Genomic DNA, 19,069 nt, shown 5'->3' on the forward strand with positions numbered 1-19,069 from the left:
CAAAGATCCAAAATAGGGAATAGCCACTTAGAACTAACAGAGTGATGCAAAATTATTTTTTTCAATTGACAACAATTATGTGATTTATTTTGAAAGCAAGCTCCGTATGGCGTTTTGTTTGGAGCAACCGTTATACTTTAAATCCATTCACTAGACACCAAAAAGTAATCTTGCTTATATGTAAAGTTCGTTTTTGATGACCTAAATGAAATAAAACATGGAAAATGGTTCAACGTACTTAACACCACGTGACACTATTTATGAGATTGCGAACACATAGGATTGATAGAAACGCGTATTCGAAACTTTTTGGTTTTCGTCGTATAGTTCATCGATCCCCAAAAAGTTAAATGCGCAAATTTCGTACCGAGTAACAAAAATAGTGCAAAAGCGAAAGCTATTCATTTGAAAGCTAGAAATTAAATAAGAAACTTTTTACCTTATACCTATAACTTATATTTACTATATTATCACCATGGAAAAACTACGTTTTAGAAATTTTTAGCAATGTCTGTTTATAAGTTAGGGTAAAACAATTAACTTGTATTTCGGCATGTAAAATAAGGCTGATTCTGTAAGCTGTGGGTGTTAACCGTTTTATTTCCTTTGGTACACTGTGCATACTTATTGTCAAAGTCGGCCAAAATTTGTCACGAACACAAATGGATACAATTGCATTGGACTTGCACATATATATATATATTTATCAATTATATGTACAGTTAACAGATTCTCTATAGAGAAAAAGAAGCTTCACGCGTATACAGTGGGTACCGCAATTCAGTCATTGTCGCCTGTTTATAAACGGTGTCGGAAAACTCATTTCGAAAAATTTAAACGACTTCAACGATCAGTGGCAAAAAACAACGTATGCATCATGCCCTTTGCATAGTCGGTACACCTCATACAGTTGTTGCAAATACCCTTATCGTGACCTTTAGTTTGATTTCAGTCCTATATGTTTTTTTTCAATGAGTTAAGCTAGCGAAAGATAAACTTTTCAGTTGCATTTTTAGCTTGCTTGAAAATAATCTACCCAGTTATGCTAAGTTTAAACCACTGTTGTGCATCAGGAAGTATATTCCAACCTTTCAATAGGTAGATCTATTTAACGTGGGAATGTTTGTCGAGTAACAAATAAAGCGGACCGTGGAACAACGGATCAGAAACGGCTCCTGGCTGACCTGACCTCCAAGGGAATCAACAGCAGGCCAGGGGCGCTACAATGTGAAGCAAGTTGAGGCTAGGAATGATTGCACGTAGGTAGGAAAGGACGGGATACTCCACAGCACACATACGAATCGTTCTGCCAATTCGACTCGTGGGGTTTAAGGACAAACTTGTCACTTCTTGTCGGCCAGTAGTGTTGACATGTTCGCGAGGTCCTGAACAAAACAAGGGGAAATGTTGCACTATATCGACTAGAAAAAAAATGATTTGTTGTATAACAGGAGCCAGTGGTCGGAAACGATTTCCCAGACGCGGGCCACAATCAAACTCCGCAAGTTCTTGGCGGGCTGTAATACATATCTACTAATAATTTGGTTGTTAAAACTTGTGGTTTTAATTTATTATTCATTCATATATAGAGATAATACCTCTCAAGCAGGAACGGACCCAGGAAGTTTATGCAATTGCAAAATGTCAATATTTATATTCGGAAAGAATGTGGCAACACGTGAAGAAATAGTTTGTTTGGATTTAGTAGGAATAACTTTTAATTTAGGAAACGTGGCTCATTGGGCAGGTAAAAGATACGTACACTGCTTGATAAAGTGGTTTTCAATAATACGATTTCGACAAACCAAAATTTGACTTGCTAATCGAAATCAGTAGGAAACAACAAGTGAGGATTGAACTCACGACCTCGGTAGAACGGGGACCGTCGTAAGTTGTACACACTTGTGTATATGAACTTTTCAGTTAGTTTTAGGTACAACTTGAATAGGGTCGGTACACTCTTGATGTTTGGTAATTTTTTAAGACCAATGTATTCGTGCAAAGCGCGATAAAATACGTTTATAATAGACTCCTTTAGTGAAAATTTTAGTGTTGAAGAGTTCCATGGCTTGATGGCGCCTTTAGGGTGAGTAGATTTGGTAAAACGCAAATATAAGATGGGGAACAATTTTTCTTAATATAGTATAATATATTGGACATCGTCTCGTGAGCAGTGGGGAAAAGAGGCGGCGAGCCGGATAATTTACACTGGCGGGGGCCGTAGGTTGTCCAACGAAGGGATAAGACATGCTTTTAAAAGGCCGAGTGCAAATCAATGCGTTTTGCAAGCGCAAGTAAGGCATAATCTACAATAACCAACTAATAGCACTATTCGAACCAGTTGCCACAAAAAACACGCTGTAAGCTCACACCGGAATTTTCTTAAACGTGGTCCAGGGACCCTTTGGGGGTCCGTTAACTAGCTTTAGGAGGTCCATGAAGGCCTAATGAAAATGTTAATAAATATTTAAAAAGTGATCAATTTTTGAAAACAGTTTAATTAAAAATAAATCGGTTTTGCACTGAATGTAACCTCTTTCATCCTTTTACGTTTTTTAGACCGAAATCAGCATATTTCTGAAATGTATTTGTAATATTACAGCAATTTATGACGACATCTCTGAAACCTCCGAAAAAAAAATTCTGAAAAAAAATCCTTTGCCCACCCCGTGGTCCAAGCTATGCCAAAAAAATAGGGGTCCGCGGTTAAAAGAGTTGAGAACCCCTGCTGCTAGCAAACCAAACACACCTAAACGAAAGCGCAATCCATTATTTCCACTAAAACAAACTAGTTCCGAAATCGCAAAAAACTCAACCCGGTCGGTCCCCCACCCACCTGTTTGAGCGCCATGTTCTTGGTCATTTCCTCCTCCAACATCCGGGTGAGTTTGCGGTTGAGCTCCCGGATGTTGGCCACGTCAGCGTCGTCCTGTCCGGTGATGATGCTGCGCATCCGGTTTCCGATGGAGCGCGAAGAGGCCAGCTCCTCGTTGGAGGCCTTTGTTCTGTGGACGTCTGTGGAGTGGAGAGAAAAAGTGTGGGGGTGAGATTGGAAGTCGGGAATTTCGATAACGTTGTTTGAAATCCAGACCTGCTATATCAATATGTGTGGTACGCGGATTATTACATTGGGTTGAGTGATTCCCACTCATTTTTGCTATTCGCGTACCACTTGCGAGGTTTAAATCTGTAAAGAAATTATCTGGGAAGAGATGGTTCGGGGTTAGGTATCCTGCACGCTATTAAACGATCCAAGGTGGTAGCGCAGATACTTGTTCGGAAAAACTGGGGCGAATTTGCCGACGATTCGATAATACATAGAAGTATTTCATTCATGTTTTCATGACCCAATGCAGCATTTTGAACTTAAAGAGACAAAGAATAATAACAAATCGAGGTAGCTAAATTTCCTAATGATAAAGCAAATTATAGCCCAATAACATAGTTATCTCTTCAAATTAAAGCTTGCTGAATTATTAATGGCGTATGGGGCATTTTTTGAAACCAACTTTTAAAATTTCTTACACGGTGTTAAAATTAGTAAAAATTTGTTTTGTTAAAGCTTTCTGGAATTTTGTTAGTCAGCACACTAATAGTGACAACTTGTCGAATTTTTTGCCCTACTTTTGCCCAAAATTCTACTATTAAAACACATGCGAATTATTGGACTGCACTAATTAGAAGTACGGATGCAATACTTTGTATTCAGTTAGATTTTTTAATATCAAAAAATGTAAAATATGTGTACAAAGTTATCCATCGCATTTATTCATGATTTTACCTTATCGATCAGGAATTGACTGGCCGTCAGTGGAGAACTTAGTTTACTCAGTCAAAATTGTTTTTAATATAAAAATCGCTACATTAAATCGCAAATCATGGTAAAAAACGGATTTAATATAATATTATCTAAAATTCTAAACTAACTAGTTTGGGATGTGCCTTTAACGTATAAGGTCAAAGTGGATTTTCAATGTCACTTTTATTTCTATTTACTTTGGAAACCTTGTCTACATTGCTTTTCGGTTACCCAACTAGCGTTCCCAACTAATTCAACCATCACAATGTTTGAGCAAACATACAAGATACAACCTCCACTAATTCCACGCCCCGGTCGTCCGGGGAAAGTATATAAACAATGCTACAATACCCGCAAAAACCGACAAGCTAACCTGTCCTCGTGTGCTGAACGTACTGCTGGATCAACTTGGTCTTTTCCACCAGTTCGTCCGCCATCGCGCCTGCGCTTTCCTCCAGGTGGCGCACTTGCTCCTCCAAGTGCCACTTGTCCTGCTGGAGCGTAGTGACCCGTGATAGGAGGTCACGACCTTCCGATTTGGTGACGCTAGTGACTGGTGTTGAGGAAAGACTGGAACTCCCGCCCTGGAACGTTTATATTTACGTATATTAATTAGGCTTAATTAAAATCAAACTACAATTAAAGGGATTGTAGATGTTGTTGCGCAGAGTTTAATTTAGTCAATTTTTTTTAAAAACTTGATTTAAAGGTAAGTTATTTTTTACATAACATATTTTTAAAAAGGTGTCTGGTGTATCGTAACTTTGTACACGTGAAACATTTTCTATGATTTCGTATTTTGTTAGCTTTGCACAATAATGCGGCCTGCTGACAACACCACAAACATGTTTCATATTAATGATAAAATTAACTTAATATCTAAACTGCGTTCCGGTTCGAAAGACATTTCTGACAAGTGAGTGCTTTTTAGAATAAACTAAGAAAAATCATGAGCCAATTTTTAAGCACATAATAAATACTTAAGGATGGCTGAGGGTTTTTGACTTACGTGAGAGTCGCTCTGTCTGCTCGATGACGTCATGAAGTCGCGAAAGCTGAATGACGACACGGAGCTTCCGTCGCCGCCATTATTGGAAATGTCGTTAGGGTCGACGACCTGTAGTAGTTCGTCGACGTCTGTAAATACGAAAGTTAGCAGATTTGTATTACTACGCGATGCTCGCAAAATAAATATTATGATATATTTTATCCCTGTTCCAGATGACAATAAGTCAAGTATTTACCTTTTTAAATGAACTTTGATAAATTTGTTGCATTCAGGTTAATATTTCACATAAACTAAACTTGTACCTGAACTAACGACAGGAACAAACAGTGTACATAAAAAATTTAATAGTCCGTTAACAAACCAAAAAACATCATTTGTCCAGACGATTTAACTCAACTTCCAGCAAAAAACAACGTTTTTTTCATATTTTTACATTAAAAATGGCAAAATGAAAGTTAAATACAAAAGTTTAACTAACTGGATTGGTTTGTCGAGAGTTCTTGAAGCTTTTCCTGCAATCGCTCGTTTCGTTTCTTTTCATTGACTAGCTGCCGCTTTAGGTCTTTTAACTACAACACACAAAAACAAGGATTTTTTAGTATCAATGCACCTGTAAATCATATTTTCTATTTTGTTATTTACCATCAAAAAATAATTTTCTTTTTAATTGAACCTAGTTAATATGATAGGTGTAAACTTTAAACACACTTATGTTACCATTCACGCTTACCTACATAAGCGTTTATATGCTTGTACATCAAATAAAACTTAACTTATTCAGTTAAAGGTTAGTGTCTTCTATACATTGATAAAATATTCGTATGTTCTTGAACTAGTGATAGTTTTAGAACTATAGAAGAAATAAATATCGCATGAAAGAAAAATATCATAAATTAAGCCCACCGCGGTGTGTCCCTTCTTCTCCACCAGACGTTGCTTGGCAACCTCGTCTTGCACATCCTGCTTGAGCCGCTCCATCGCCTCTTCCCTCTTTCCGACTTGGGAGTTCACCTCGGCCAGTCGCTCCTCGGCCGTGGCAACCTCCAACTCTTTGTCGCTGATTTGAGTCCGGATGCTCTGAACAATAAGGCAATCCCCGTCAATATAAAGTTGCTTGTACTAACAGAATATAGCAAATATTGGTGTATGGTTGTTTCTTGAGTCGCTCCATTTTGAGCCTGTGTAGCTCAGCTGGTAGAGCTATACGGTCCGTTATGGCTAGAGGTCGTGAGTTGGAACCTCATCACAGGCTAGTTGTCTTTCAAGCCTGTTTTTCTTGCACCGTTGATTGAAGATTCGGTTTGATTGAGATGGCTTTTGGTGTACAATATTATGGGGTTGGCTTTTGGTGTACAAGATTAAGTTTGCTTGCGTGGATATTAAGTTTGCTTGCGTAGTACGGGACCTTGGCTCGCTTTTAAGTTTTTTTCGTGACAGGTCGATGAGCTAGATCAGAGAACTTTAAACTAGTTTCTCGCTGTAGTACTTCGCTAAACATTTTAAAGGCTTCGTCACCTTATTTGCAAACGTTTGTTTTACCGTGTATGGTTTGTTTTAGCACGAACCCTTTAACGTATTTCTACCCTATATGTAAATTACGTCGCAATGCGTCTGGCATCTATTTCGGCTGTACAATTCAGGTTATTATGTTAAACTTAAAACCCCTGCTTTTAAAAGTAAATGTTGTAGAATCTACCTCAAAATTTTGATAACTAACTAATAGCAGACAAACCCAAGTGCTAACCCTACACTTACTGTACACATCTAAAATTAATCAATAAAATTTTGACAACAACTTACATGCTAGATTTTAATAAATGACCCCGTTGATAAACATTAGCCTAAATCCCCATGTTACAGACGTATGTAAAAAAAAATGCCGTGTGTTTGTCATTCCCCGTACACTTTCTTAGAAGCGTTTTGCTTTGTGGTTTTTGCGAAAACTATTTTATGCCGGTCTCACCTCAAGGTTTTTCTCGTGTTCGATGACGAGCACCTGCAGCGCCCTCTCGTGTTCCGCCTGCTTTTCCTCGGCCGCTTTTTCGGCGTCCTTGAGCGCTCGCTCGAACCAACCGCGAGAGTTCTCCAACGAACCGACGGTCGCCTGAAGGTCGCGCAGTTGCTGTTGGATCGAGTCGACCTCGCGCGTTTTGGCCTGCAAGTGGGACGAATGACGTTGTGCAAGGGGAAATTAAACACCTTGGCCGCTTTAACTTATTGTTAATACCTATATGGAAGGTTTGGTGGTGCGTTTTACCAAGATATGTTATTACTTTTATTCTAAAGGAAATTAGTTTGCTGGACTACTTCGGCTGACGACGTTTATAAGCTGGTAAATAAATACTTGGCAAAGGGAATTTTCTTTAGAGATGGAATGATATTTGCTTACCGATAATACCGGCCAACCTTGTACCTCTGTCGATATATTGGTATCGGTAAATTTGACCGATATTTTTCCGATATTTTACTATAAAAATTTTATATAGCATTTATTTAAAACAATAGATTTCCTAATTTTTGAACTCTCTAGAAGTGTTTTGAACATTCACCGTGTGAAGTTAATATGCAAAATAAGAGTTGTATAATTAAAAGGAAAAATAAACTGAATATAATTTGCACGGTATCCTCGATAAATTAAAGGTATTACTAAAGGTATTACTGTATCTCAGCCTCAAGTATATATCGGGTAAAAAACGTAAAAAAATCGGTTAACTTATTGGGTCCGTGTAAAAGATTGATCCAATTTTCTGTGATATGCGTTTAGGTCAGCTCTCCGAAACCAATGTGCAATGGAAGTAATTTCTTAACCGGTGCGAATTGGATGTCAGAGGACATTTTATAAGTTAATCTAATTAATCCGAAAGTACATAGGAAATCGTTGTTTGACGAAGATAAAGGAAATAGACAATTAGACATCAAATGCCGGTGTAATGGGTCCAATATAAGGTCAGAAGATTTAAATACTTTAAATGTCGTCGAAAACATTAAATTGACGCCCAATTCAAAAAACTCTGCTGAATGCATAAGCACCACATCTTTTCGTATCTGATACTGAAATCAAAACGCTACTTTATTTCAAGGCCTTATGGCGACAATAGACACATACTGCATAAAGCATAAACTATCTCTTAACACAACCTAAAACACAAAACCATAAAACATATTTATCTTAACCAAATATATGGTTTACAGAACACCTCCAAAAAAACGCTGTTTTAATAAATTCCTACCCGATCCTGGTGGTTCATCCTGATCAGTTCCTGCTCCTGTCTCTTGCAGTTGTGCTCGAGCGTCTTCAGTTTCTCGTCGTACTCTTCCTGCGTCCTCTTGGATGAGGACTCGTACTCGGTCTGGAGCAGGACCAGCCTCTCCGTGAACTCGGCGTTGTGCTCCTGGGACTCGATCGCCTGTTTGTCCATCACTTTCTTCCGCTTCTCTGCAAGCTAAAGATCGAAGGATGTTGAGTTGTTGATGCAGCTCTTGTTTGTATTTTACATTTAAACTGATAATCGCTGGCAAGACCTATGGACTTCGAGGTCTTCAAAAAGAAGTTAAAACAAAAAAACGTTTTAGTTGATTATGTGTTCCGAGTTCACGAGGCGGTCTGTTCTTAACCGAGTAAACTTTTCGCAAAGCGCGAAAAAATAAACGTGTACTAAAGAGATTCCTCAAAACGAGTTAAGTATAGTACAAAGCTGAGTAAGATTTATGCAAAAATTGTTGCAAGTTGCACCTATCTTCTCTTCCAGCTGAAGAGCGAAGGATGATGAGGTATTGAAGATCATGTTTGTATTTAACATTTAAACTGACAATCGCTGACAAACCTATGCGTTTCGCGGGCTTGTAAAAAAAGAACAAGTGCGTTATAACAAGGACGTGATTTCGACTCTACACGCATGCGAGATTTTTTTGAACCATAGCTTGGCATTATCGGTCATATTCTGTATCATTAAAACGTTCAGTTTACATTTCCAATTTTTAGTTTACCATCTCGCTTTATAACGGGTGCAGCATTTTATAATTTTACAAAAATATTTTGGATGAAATGTTTTATCAAAATATTCACTTTGTTGAAGTACTCGTACAGGGTTTTTAATACCTTATTATGAAATACAGACATCTTTACATTATATTGTCTATATCTTGACCCAATCTCACAATTTTTTTTTTTTTGTGAAACGTAATAAAAAACGTTTTGAAATGGAAGTTCTACATAAATTTTATGGAAAATTAGTAAAATGCAGGGGTACCCCCGAAAGAAAACGGTTATTTTGTAGAATGTTAGAAGTTTTATCCTTTAACAATTCATTTTAACGTCTAAACGGTATTTAATGTGCAAACCAAATGACATCAGGAATATTAAATAAACCAAATTTCTAAATTTTAAATAGGCAAAGCGGGTTAAGAAGTTTAGTTGCTTTCGATTTTCAATACACTTTACAAATTTGTTTTTTTAAATCGCAAGCCTGAAATTCAGATTTTAAATTGTTTTTAAACGACGACGGTACTACTCTATAGTATTGGACGAGTTCCAATACTATAACATTATATCAGTTATCCGGTATTAACCGATAATACCGGACATCCCTGATTACGCGACCTCGCGATTCAAAAGAACCAAACGTCGAGCCACGTTAAACCGCCACACAACACGTAACCCTGCGACTCGCCTCCTTAGCTTCGTGAACTTCGCGCCGCAGTTCTTCGTTCTCTCGCTCGACCTGGTCGACGCGTTGCAGCAAGGCGCCGCTGGCTCGCGCATTCTCCTCGAACTTGCTCACGGCGTCGTCACGCTCCATCGCCGCTCGCTCGAGACGAGCCTGCAGTGACGTCATCTCGCTGTGGCGCTTGGAATTCTGCGACTCCTGCTCGAAGCGCTGCTGGTCGTGCGCCGATAGTTTCTGCGAGATGATGGTTTGGCGTGAGGATTTGAGACCGGGGTTAGGCGACTATTTTTTTTTTATAGTTAATAGACAAGAACAAACTCAACAATCTTTTTAGTCAGGATGTAATTTGTTCAGCAAAAATTTTTGTGGTTAAAGAGTTGTTATTTAGGCACTAGAATATAACAACAAAACTTTTCGGTTTCCATTATATCATTAGAAACCCTGCAATTAAGAAAAAAAGCGTATATGCCTAATTTAAATAAAGTACACAATGGCGAAGTCACGAAAATGATTATCCCAATATTTCATGCCTAATTTTGCAGGGGTGTGGTAGCCGAATTTACTGTGAGTGGCTATCAGCTCATTTAGGATTCCGTAGGCTACCGCTTCCTGATGGAAAAAACAGGCCAATGTTTTGTAGTTCAGTCGCGCATTGATATACATGGTTAAAGAAGAGTGCACCCTTTCTGTAGGAAGAGTTTAAACATTTGGGATTTTTTTTTGTAAAACATAAAATAAATATTAACCAGTAGTTAACCACTGATGTTTAAACGAAACAAACAACACTAATGGATTGAATGTCCTCACTTTCTGTTTCTACGGAAATTTTCAAGTTTGGGTCCGAACATAGTTGCTCATCAACACAACAGATTGTAACTAAAATAATGGACCTAGCCATTAGACTTCTAAGTGACCTGCCATTCGACGTTATCGATTGAAAGGAAAACAGCCACATGTCTTCTTAGGCCTTGGAAATGGCGAAATGGCTAAGTGAATGGAGATTTACAAAGCTTGGTATAACGCTGAATTAAGAAGCATTTTGAACTCACGATATGTACCTGCACGCTCCATTTGTGGTGTTTTTTTAATTTTAACTTTATAAAAACGAACAGATAAAAAATATTATTCAACCATGGATCTTTTCATTATTATGCTTTCAAACGTTTAGAGCGCTTTAATAAAACGTTACGAAAATATTTTTCTATTGACTCGACGTATGCGTTGTACTCCAGTTGCGGTTGTTTTGGAATTCTCAGCAATATAAGGTTATCTTTGCCTCAACCGCAAGTGCTCTGGCGGATTTAATTAGGGATATTATAGGTCGAACATATTCTGCGCACAGCAAATCCTCACATGACGCTGTGAACAACAAAGTATCGATAAAAGCTTTTAATTAGATTTAAAGGAAACATATGGAACAGGATTTAATTATATCTGCGATTACAATAGAATCGTTTAGGTGTGACAGACAATAATATGTTGAATTCCAACGTAAAATTATCGTTATACCTATGTCTGTCAGACGGCGAATCACTATGATTTGTTTTACAAAATGTTAAATTTAAATTATTACTGTTTTACAAAATATTAAATTGAAATATTTTTTTTCTTTTTTCCGTTAACGTGTCTGTTTTGCCCTATATAAATTACAACATCGGTTTAAACAAATAACTTTTTCTAAAATAAAAAGTTATCTGAAATTCATATACCAATAGAATTTGTAGAGGTTTAATTTTTTTCGTGGTGAAATATTTCTTTCCGATCGTGTCTACTATCAGGTACAAGTAAATGTAAACTTCGAAAACATTTGAAGTAATTTTAGAATTAAAATCACCAGTCGCGTTTGGAGAGTTTAAACTAAGGTTACTCTACTCAAAATTTAACAATTCATTATTAACACCTCGTGTATTGTGCATTAGGATACAAAACCCTTTGAGCAGCACATTCCTAAAAGTTGTATTTGGATGTTATAAAAGCTGCATTTATATGGGACGCGCGCGATTTGCGTCCCGAGCCCACCAGCGAAAAGATGCGGCGAACCCCAAATATCACAAAACTATTTTTAAGGCGTAACGACTTGTCTGCAGTCTGCTACTTATGGCCAAGTTCTTGGATAAAGTTATTACCAAAGTGCCTTTTCATCGCATGACTTGTTGCGTTTAAAGATGATGCGAAAACTTTATTCTAAGTTTGTGTGGCTATGAAATGACTATCAAAGTACTGCAATATGAAAAGAGGTTTGACAAATATTTTATAATTGAAACTAATGATACCACAAGCCGCATACGTCTGGGTGCCGTGTTTTAGTCAATGACTTAACTTGTGCTCAGAGATCATTAAGGCAAATGACTTGTTTGAAATTAAATTTTTAAATAAATGCATATTTCGAAAAAATTAGGCATTTTCTTCAACAATTGAACGTAAATTGTTTGTTTCCCAATCTTTTATTTACGATGGTTGTCATAAGAAACAATGTCTGAACGAAGTAACTAGTTTAAGTTTTATTATTGATGCTCATGACTAAAACTCGTCTTGTTTTAGTTGAAAATGGCTTAAATTTGACAAAAGTTATTTCGCAAATGACTGGACTGAAGCTTCATTCATTTTTTTTTTCATTTGACCTGTTCACCACACCCGCTAACCCCAAACCGCATCGATTTCTCATTTTTTTGGTCTCTGTCATAAATCCAACTATGTAGTCTTACAGGTCACGATGACACAGCAGTTGCTCTCGGCTTCGCGCAACTCACCTCTTGGGTTTCTTCCAGTTGCCGTTGCAGTTCCTTCGCTTTCTCATCGGCCAGTTTCTTCTCTTCGTCGTGGGCCTCGACCTGTTTTTGAAGGGCGTCCATACTGGTCTGCTGCTGCTCCAGGAGGTTATGCGAGTTTTGCAGAGCCTTTGTGTGGAATACAACGCGTTGGGTGTAATACAAGGCGTTTGGTGCGGTTGACAGTGTACGTGTCATGTTTGGTGCAACCGATTTACATAGTTTTCAGAAACGCGTAAAAGCAACACAACCTTTATTCCCAGGTGTTTAACAGAAAAATTAGGCAGATATTTAACCCGCCCTTGCAATAAATGCAAAGATTCGGAATGTAAGTAGTTTTGCTTTGTAGTATAACTGAATTAAAGTTGGTACCTTTATGCGTTAATTTTTTAATAAAATAACTGAATACATTTTCTTGAGTTCATATGTTCGGAATTGTGGGTTTAAAGTTATAATAGTTTGTTGTTGAATATGAATGTTATCATGGTGGGACGAAGCAATAAAACCTACAATACGAAATGATGTACAGCGTTTCATCTTTGTATTTAAAACGCTATTTTTTTAACTAAGAGAAAAAAAGTGTTATAAATGTGACACGAATGCATTCCAATATAAACAGAAACGCCCGTTGTGTCAATAACACAAATCCTTTTATTGACAATTCATAGATTTTTTTGACAATGCATAGATTTTGTTGACAATGCACAGCACCTAAAACATCATACATTTAAAAAATAAAACACACATTGTTCCTATTTTATTAAACTACTCATGACATCTGTCAAACTACCAACCCGGATAGAATTCAATACAAGAATACATTAAACAAACAGATAAATCTCACGGTAACCTTTACAGCCAGACGAAGTTTTGAGCAAACACAGAAAATTTCAACATATATGCAGCTTACAGAAGCTTATAACTGCCATCAAAGCATATATTCTACAATATTATAACAAGCGTAAACAAGCTTAAGGGAAACAACTTGGGGAGTTTTAACGCAATTTTGACACGTGATAAAACTAAAAAAATGCCAGCTTACATTTCCGAGGGATGTTATTTCTGCTGTTAATCTCTCCTTTTGATCTTGAAGTTGGAAGTCAGCTGTTTTCTGGTGAGCAGCAAGTTCATCGGATTTATTCCTGTGTAAAAGTGTTTACAATGTCATCAAATTTAGAAAATGAAACATGGGAATTTTGAAACCTACACAAACTGTATGCTCTAGAAATTGAAAATGTAAGTTTTTGATTAAAATTCTTAAAACTTATTTTGTGGATTTGATGTTTTAAAATGACCCAGTTAATGATAAAATAATTCAAAAAAGGATTTAACCTAAATTTTCATCTCTCACTTAAGGTCAACATAGAGTTTTTCCTTCTCTTGCTGTAGCTGTAGGTAGGAGGCCTGTTTGCGATCGACTTTTTCACGAAATGAGTTTATTTCATCGTTGAGGGCTCGACATTCGCTACTGCGTCGCTGGCCTTCTTCTTCCAAGGCTTTTTGCAGAAGACCTTTTTCAACCTTCTCAGTTTCGTATAGTACCTGAATATCTGAAATCGCCAAAGACCTTCTGTCTTTAAATGCGACTCAACGCAACAATCAAACGTTTTACACTCCTAAGTGCAGATGAAACTCTAACTAATGTATGCTAAGGCCTAGTACAATTTATTTTTATATTTTTACAGTTCAAAGAAGTGTATAAGGTCATGCTAATTGTATGGTATTGTTTTGAACTAATTGAATACTTTCACTTTAGCATTTATATGATACACTGGACTGCACAATAAATAGTTGTTTAAATTTTATTGCACTTTTTATACATTTAAGCCTTGGCTTCTGTGTTTTATTGTGATCCAACTCAATAATCAAGCGTTTTAAACTCTTAAGGGTTCATGCAGATGATACTAGTACAATTTATTTTTTATATTTTTGCAGTTTAAAGAAGTGTTAAGGTTATGCATATTGCATGGTATTGTTTTGAACTAATTGAATACTTTCACTTTAGCATTTATATGATACACTGGACAGCACATTAAAAAGGTGTTTTTTTTAATTTTATTATAGTATTTTATACAAAGCCTAGTTTATACCTTCAAGTTCCTTCAGTTGTTGTTTTAGCCTTTGACACTGAGCTTCTGCGTGGATGATTCTCTCATCCATGACAAGAGATTGGGCTGAAGTTTCAGAGTGATTTGATGTGGAATGATTATCTTGCACGACATCACTAGGACCATCAATCTAATTTGATGGATTTACACAAATTAGTTGCTTTTCTAGGCTTGACATGTTGAACTATTAGTAGACAACAATTGTGTCAGTTGATACTAAAGTCAGTAAAAATAGGATAACACATGATTTATTATGACTTGACTTTTGTATATTGTATTTTTGCACAGGCACGATCAGCAAAATAGATAAACAAGAGAATTGATATACTATAATAAGAAAATATAATAAGAAAATTGCATAAATTTGCTGCATGTTACTTTTGAAATGGTAAGTTTAAACTTAAAACATTTTCTTTAATAGAAAGAGTTTTAACAACAAATTTATCTGACCTGTCCAGTCTATCAAGTACTGAAAACACTTATTTAAAAAATCAATATTTGCTTAAAAGCAAGTGAGGCTCTATTCTAGCAACTACGAGTTGTGCCATGGGATTTACCTGTTTGTTTCACTTTTTTTCTAAGTTGCACTGTATTTGCCTACTCTGTAAACTTCACTAGAATAAAACATTTTTTGTCTGATAATTACCGTTTTTTTTCACAAAAATTGGTTTGTAAGTTTTTAAAAAGTCGCACTGTGTAAATTAAACAAGTAAAATCTTATATTATGAAACTGACATAAAAATGTAAAATAGGTGTTGAAACATTTTTCATCTAATCAAATAGAAATCCAGGATAAGTAAGATTTTTTAGTATTGGGTAAATAACATTAAACAGCATTAAGGGACGGGTTTATGAGTTAGCAAGCCTACTATTGGAAAGTGAATACCTCTTCGGCTCCTTCCAATGGGTCTTTCCAACCAGAACCATTAGTCATGGAATTAGTGGTAGGTGTGTCGGAAGATGCAACAGAATCCGTCGGCACATGATGTGTCTTTAGTTGCTTAATGGTGTCAGTAAGCTGTTCAATTTCTTCTTTGTGTTTTAACTGAGAACCTTTAAATTAAAACGTAATATTTAAACCCACAAATACCAAGCATAACAACAATGCCAGGTTTCTGTAAACAAAACCAAAAACAAATATATAAAACAAAAGAACAAGCAAATACAAAAAATACTTAAATAGAATGACATTACTTACTTTCCAAATTTGCCTTGAGAACAGTTGTTTCAGCCTGTAGCCTTCTAAGGTCAGTTTCAGATCCCGCTTCTGCTATTTCCACAGTTGATTGTTGTTTAAACAACTTATTTTCTTTCTCAAGGCCTTCAACCTCCTGAGACAACTGTAACATGAACGTTTTTAATTATAAATTGTATGCATACCTCACAACTAAAATGTTGGATGTAAGTTTAACCAAACATCCAAATCATATTCATACTGAGATTAATATTCGAACTAATTATTAAGGCAGTCAATATTTAGTAGTAAACAAGTATTCCATAAAAAACATTTTTTTTTATATAACAATAATCGGAGGTGACAAATGTAAATTATACATTTTAAAAAGTACTTATGATATTTTGCAAAAAATAGGGGTGTATTGTTTATGTACAGTTAACTTAGCTTTTGATCAAACAAATTTGACCACAACCAATTAATATGAGACAATGAAAATGTAGAGTATATGTACATTAATTTTGAAAAAAATCTTACGATATGGAAATTAATTATTCAAGCAAAATGTTATAATAAACCTTATCTGGCTATGTCAAGAATTAGTTAATTACCCGTTGAAGTTCTAACATTAAGGTTTGACTCTGTAAGTTAAACTCCTGTTCTGTTTGTTGCAGTAAAGCTTCATACTCCTGGGATTGTTTACTTTTGTTTAAAGTTGAAAGGGCTCTGCAAACAATTAAATGTTATCATTTTTAAAACATTAATTACAAAACACACCTTAGGTATCTCATGGACTACAAGGTTAAATTGAAGTATGGTGGTACTTTACAATAGATACTAATAGTAGAAATGCTGCTGAATAAAAAAATAATTTCAACAAACTTTTTCAACTTGATTTGCTTATTCAACTCTTTGTCTAGTCTTGTTTCCCTGTCACTTGTTTCTTTTAGTTTTGCGGTTAACTTTTTATTGTCATCTTTTAGCTTGTAACTTTCTGTGCGTATTTCTATAAGTTGCATCTGAAAACACAACAAAATTATCAAGACGGAATTTATACTGTTGTCATTAAAATATATTATTAAACACCATAAAAACGTGTTATTTAAAACCAAAAATAACAAATTAAAGTTAAAAGTTTTCCATTAATCATTGTGTTGGAGATAAAGATTTTAATTTTAACATAAGGTTATATATTTTTATTAGAATACTTTTTTTTAGAATATTAAACTTACTTGCAACCTATGGAATTCTTCATCGGATATAGTTTGTGAAACCGCCATTTATAAATATTAGTCCTTTAAGTTAGTTTAAGCCTAAAGCCATAAAAATTACACAGTAAGTGGTTTGATAGCAACTTTAAGCGCTCTTTCACTTATGTACGTGAAAAGTTATGCAAAAAACAAATAATAATACCACATACCGCAACGCATATTGTTTGGGTTAGGGTGCCGGTTAGCGTTTGGGTGAGGGTGGGTCAAGTAATATTATGTTTATTATTAATAATAACTTGACCCACCCTCAACCAAACGCTAACCCGCACCCTAACCCAAACAATATGCGTTGTGGTATGCGGCATTTAAAGAAAGTTTATTTTTTTTTATTTTCACGTACGTAAGTGAAAGAGCGCCCAACTTAATTCGGTAAACTCAATTCGTATCTTGAACTTGAAGTCTTACTCTTAGATTGTAATCGAATCTTGTTACTTGGGAAACAACAACTAAACGTTGGTAATACGCAAAACTTTAGCCCTAGATTTAAACATTTTAGATAACAATATGTGTAATTAAGTAATTAGCATGATACGTTGTATCGTTTCCTTTAACAACTAGGCCAGCAGTGTTTGCATAGTGTTCAATGAACTGTAACTAAATCAATAAATACCACACGAATATCATAGAAACAAAAAATGTGTGACATAACTGTTGCTGCAATCAATTATATTGTAGTTTTAGTATTCTGTGGTTTTATTGCTGCAACCAAATTGTTTCAAAATGTCTTGCAGTAAATCATTCCTGTATTTTCAACAAAGCTCGATTTAATTTTAGAATAGGCCTAATTTATTAAAAGTAAATAGCTAAAATAAATTAATTCAAACGTGAATTTTTCTACGATGAACGTAGGTCATTTTATGAAGTATGCAATAAATTCATCCCATGAAATCTAACATAACGTGCAATGTTAGATAATATTCTTTCTCTTTGTGAGTAACTTATCGATTTTGCTGTAAAAAAGGCAAGTTAGGCCACGCAGACGAATGAACTACATGTATTTAATCCGCAATAATAAAGTTGTAAAAACTTGTTGTAAACCACTTTTAAAAGTATCTCAAGAGTTTGGAGTTCAAGACGTGTTTTACTCCAAACCACTTGTATAACATGCTAATATTTTAAACCATTCGAGGATTTGTTTTCTTTTAAAAGTAGCTTAGGCCAGGGGTCGGCAACCTTTTTTGCACTGCGGACCGGTTTAAAACCAAAATTTTGTTGCGGACCGGCCTTAAAAAACAACAAATGTCCAGGAAAGGAAATTTATTACAACTTCTAATGCGAACTTTATGCTTTTTTTGCCGCAAAGAGATGCTCCCATCTGGGAATTATTGAACTTACTGAAACCTGCGGGTGGCATCCGGGCAGCCAAACTATTGAATTTAACCCAGCCCGCGGCTCATTTCAATAAAACTTTAAGGCCTTTACGTTTTTTATTAAATTACACTTTTATACCATTATTACCAATTCCTATATTCTTACCAGCTTGTCAAAATAAGGATATTCAAAGCATTCTTTCAAAAGAAGTTACATTTTGTATAAGATATAAAAACCCAGGCCCTACACGACACTTTCAATAGTCAGCCTACGTAATATAAAAACGAAATAAAAATTAATGGCAATATGAAAAAGTACGAACCACAGACCGACACCTGAAAAGTAGAGGACGTCCAAGGCTTACCAGAATAACTTTTTTTGAAAACGAAAATCATTTTTTTAACGTGGTTGATGTCAGAAAAATCATTAGACTTTTGGCTTTTTTGTCATTTTTATAGAGTCTAAAACTATAGAGGCTAAAACTAATTAATACACATACGTTTTTTCGAAACCTTTCCTGCCTAAATGTAAAATAATAAATTATTTTATTATGCGACATAGTTTATAAACATTGTTTGCATGAAATTCTACTGCACTTTAAGGTGAGCACGCTTAAAATTGAAACACATGATATTTTAGCCCATTTTTCGATATACCGTACTGTAAGTTCTAGAAGTTAGATTTTGTAATAAAAATGTGCATTATGTGTGCTGTGAACATGCAATGTAACTCATATGGCCACAACACACTATAGTTGTTTTAAATACACGAGAGCTGGATACTATTGTGATTTTTTATCATACCAATCACCCATAGAGTTGTAGACTATATTAAAACGAAGGTAAAAGTATTTTAAATGTTAAAATACGGTATATTTGATTATTTTTGACTTTTTAGGTTTTTACGTACATTTCGTGTTAAAATCAAAATTTTAATCTGACAACCCTGCTACGGACCGGTAA

At 35.5% G+C, this 19,069-nt stretch overlaps 1 protein-coding gene across 1 annotated transcript; it reads right to left on the reverse strand.

Annotated features, from left to right (window-relative positions):
* Window positions 1–730: 730 nt before the first annotated feature.
* On the reverse strand, window positions 731–16,840 carry LOC146167567 (GRIP1-associated protein 1-like). The gene is made up of 18 exons (XM_083389160.1): window positions 16,758–16,840; window positions 16,408–16,544; window positions 16,137–16,251; window positions 15,550–15,691; window positions 15,238–15,404; window positions 14,334–14,481; window positions 13,595–13,793; window positions 13,286–13,385; window positions 12,226–12,372; window positions 9,479–9,709; window positions 8,039–8,251; window positions 6,772–6,963; window positions 5,712–5,885; window positions 5,287–5,377; window positions 4,809–4,936; window positions 4,173–4,383; window positions 2,837–3,015; window positions 731–1,385 (listed from the first exon to the last, which is right to left on the reverse strand). The coding sequence occupies exons 1-18, from the start codon at window positions 16,803–16,805 to the stop codon at window positions 1,344–1,346; spliced, it is 2,664 nt and encodes an 887-aa protein (XP_083245286.1). The 5' UTR covers window positions 16,806–16,840; the 3' UTR covers window positions 731–1,343.
* Between the last annotated feature and the right edge of the window lie 2,229 nt (window positions 16,841–19,069).

This window comes from Ascidiella aspersa, chromosome 1 (assembly GCF_963924565.1).
Source record: "Ascidiella aspersa chromosome 1, kaAscAspe10.2, whole genome shotgun sequence".
In the NCBI taxonomy this organism is placed as follows: domain Eukaryota; kingdom Metazoa; phylum Chordata; class Ascidiacea; order Phlebobranchia; family Ascidiidae; genus Ascidiella; species Ascidiella aspersa.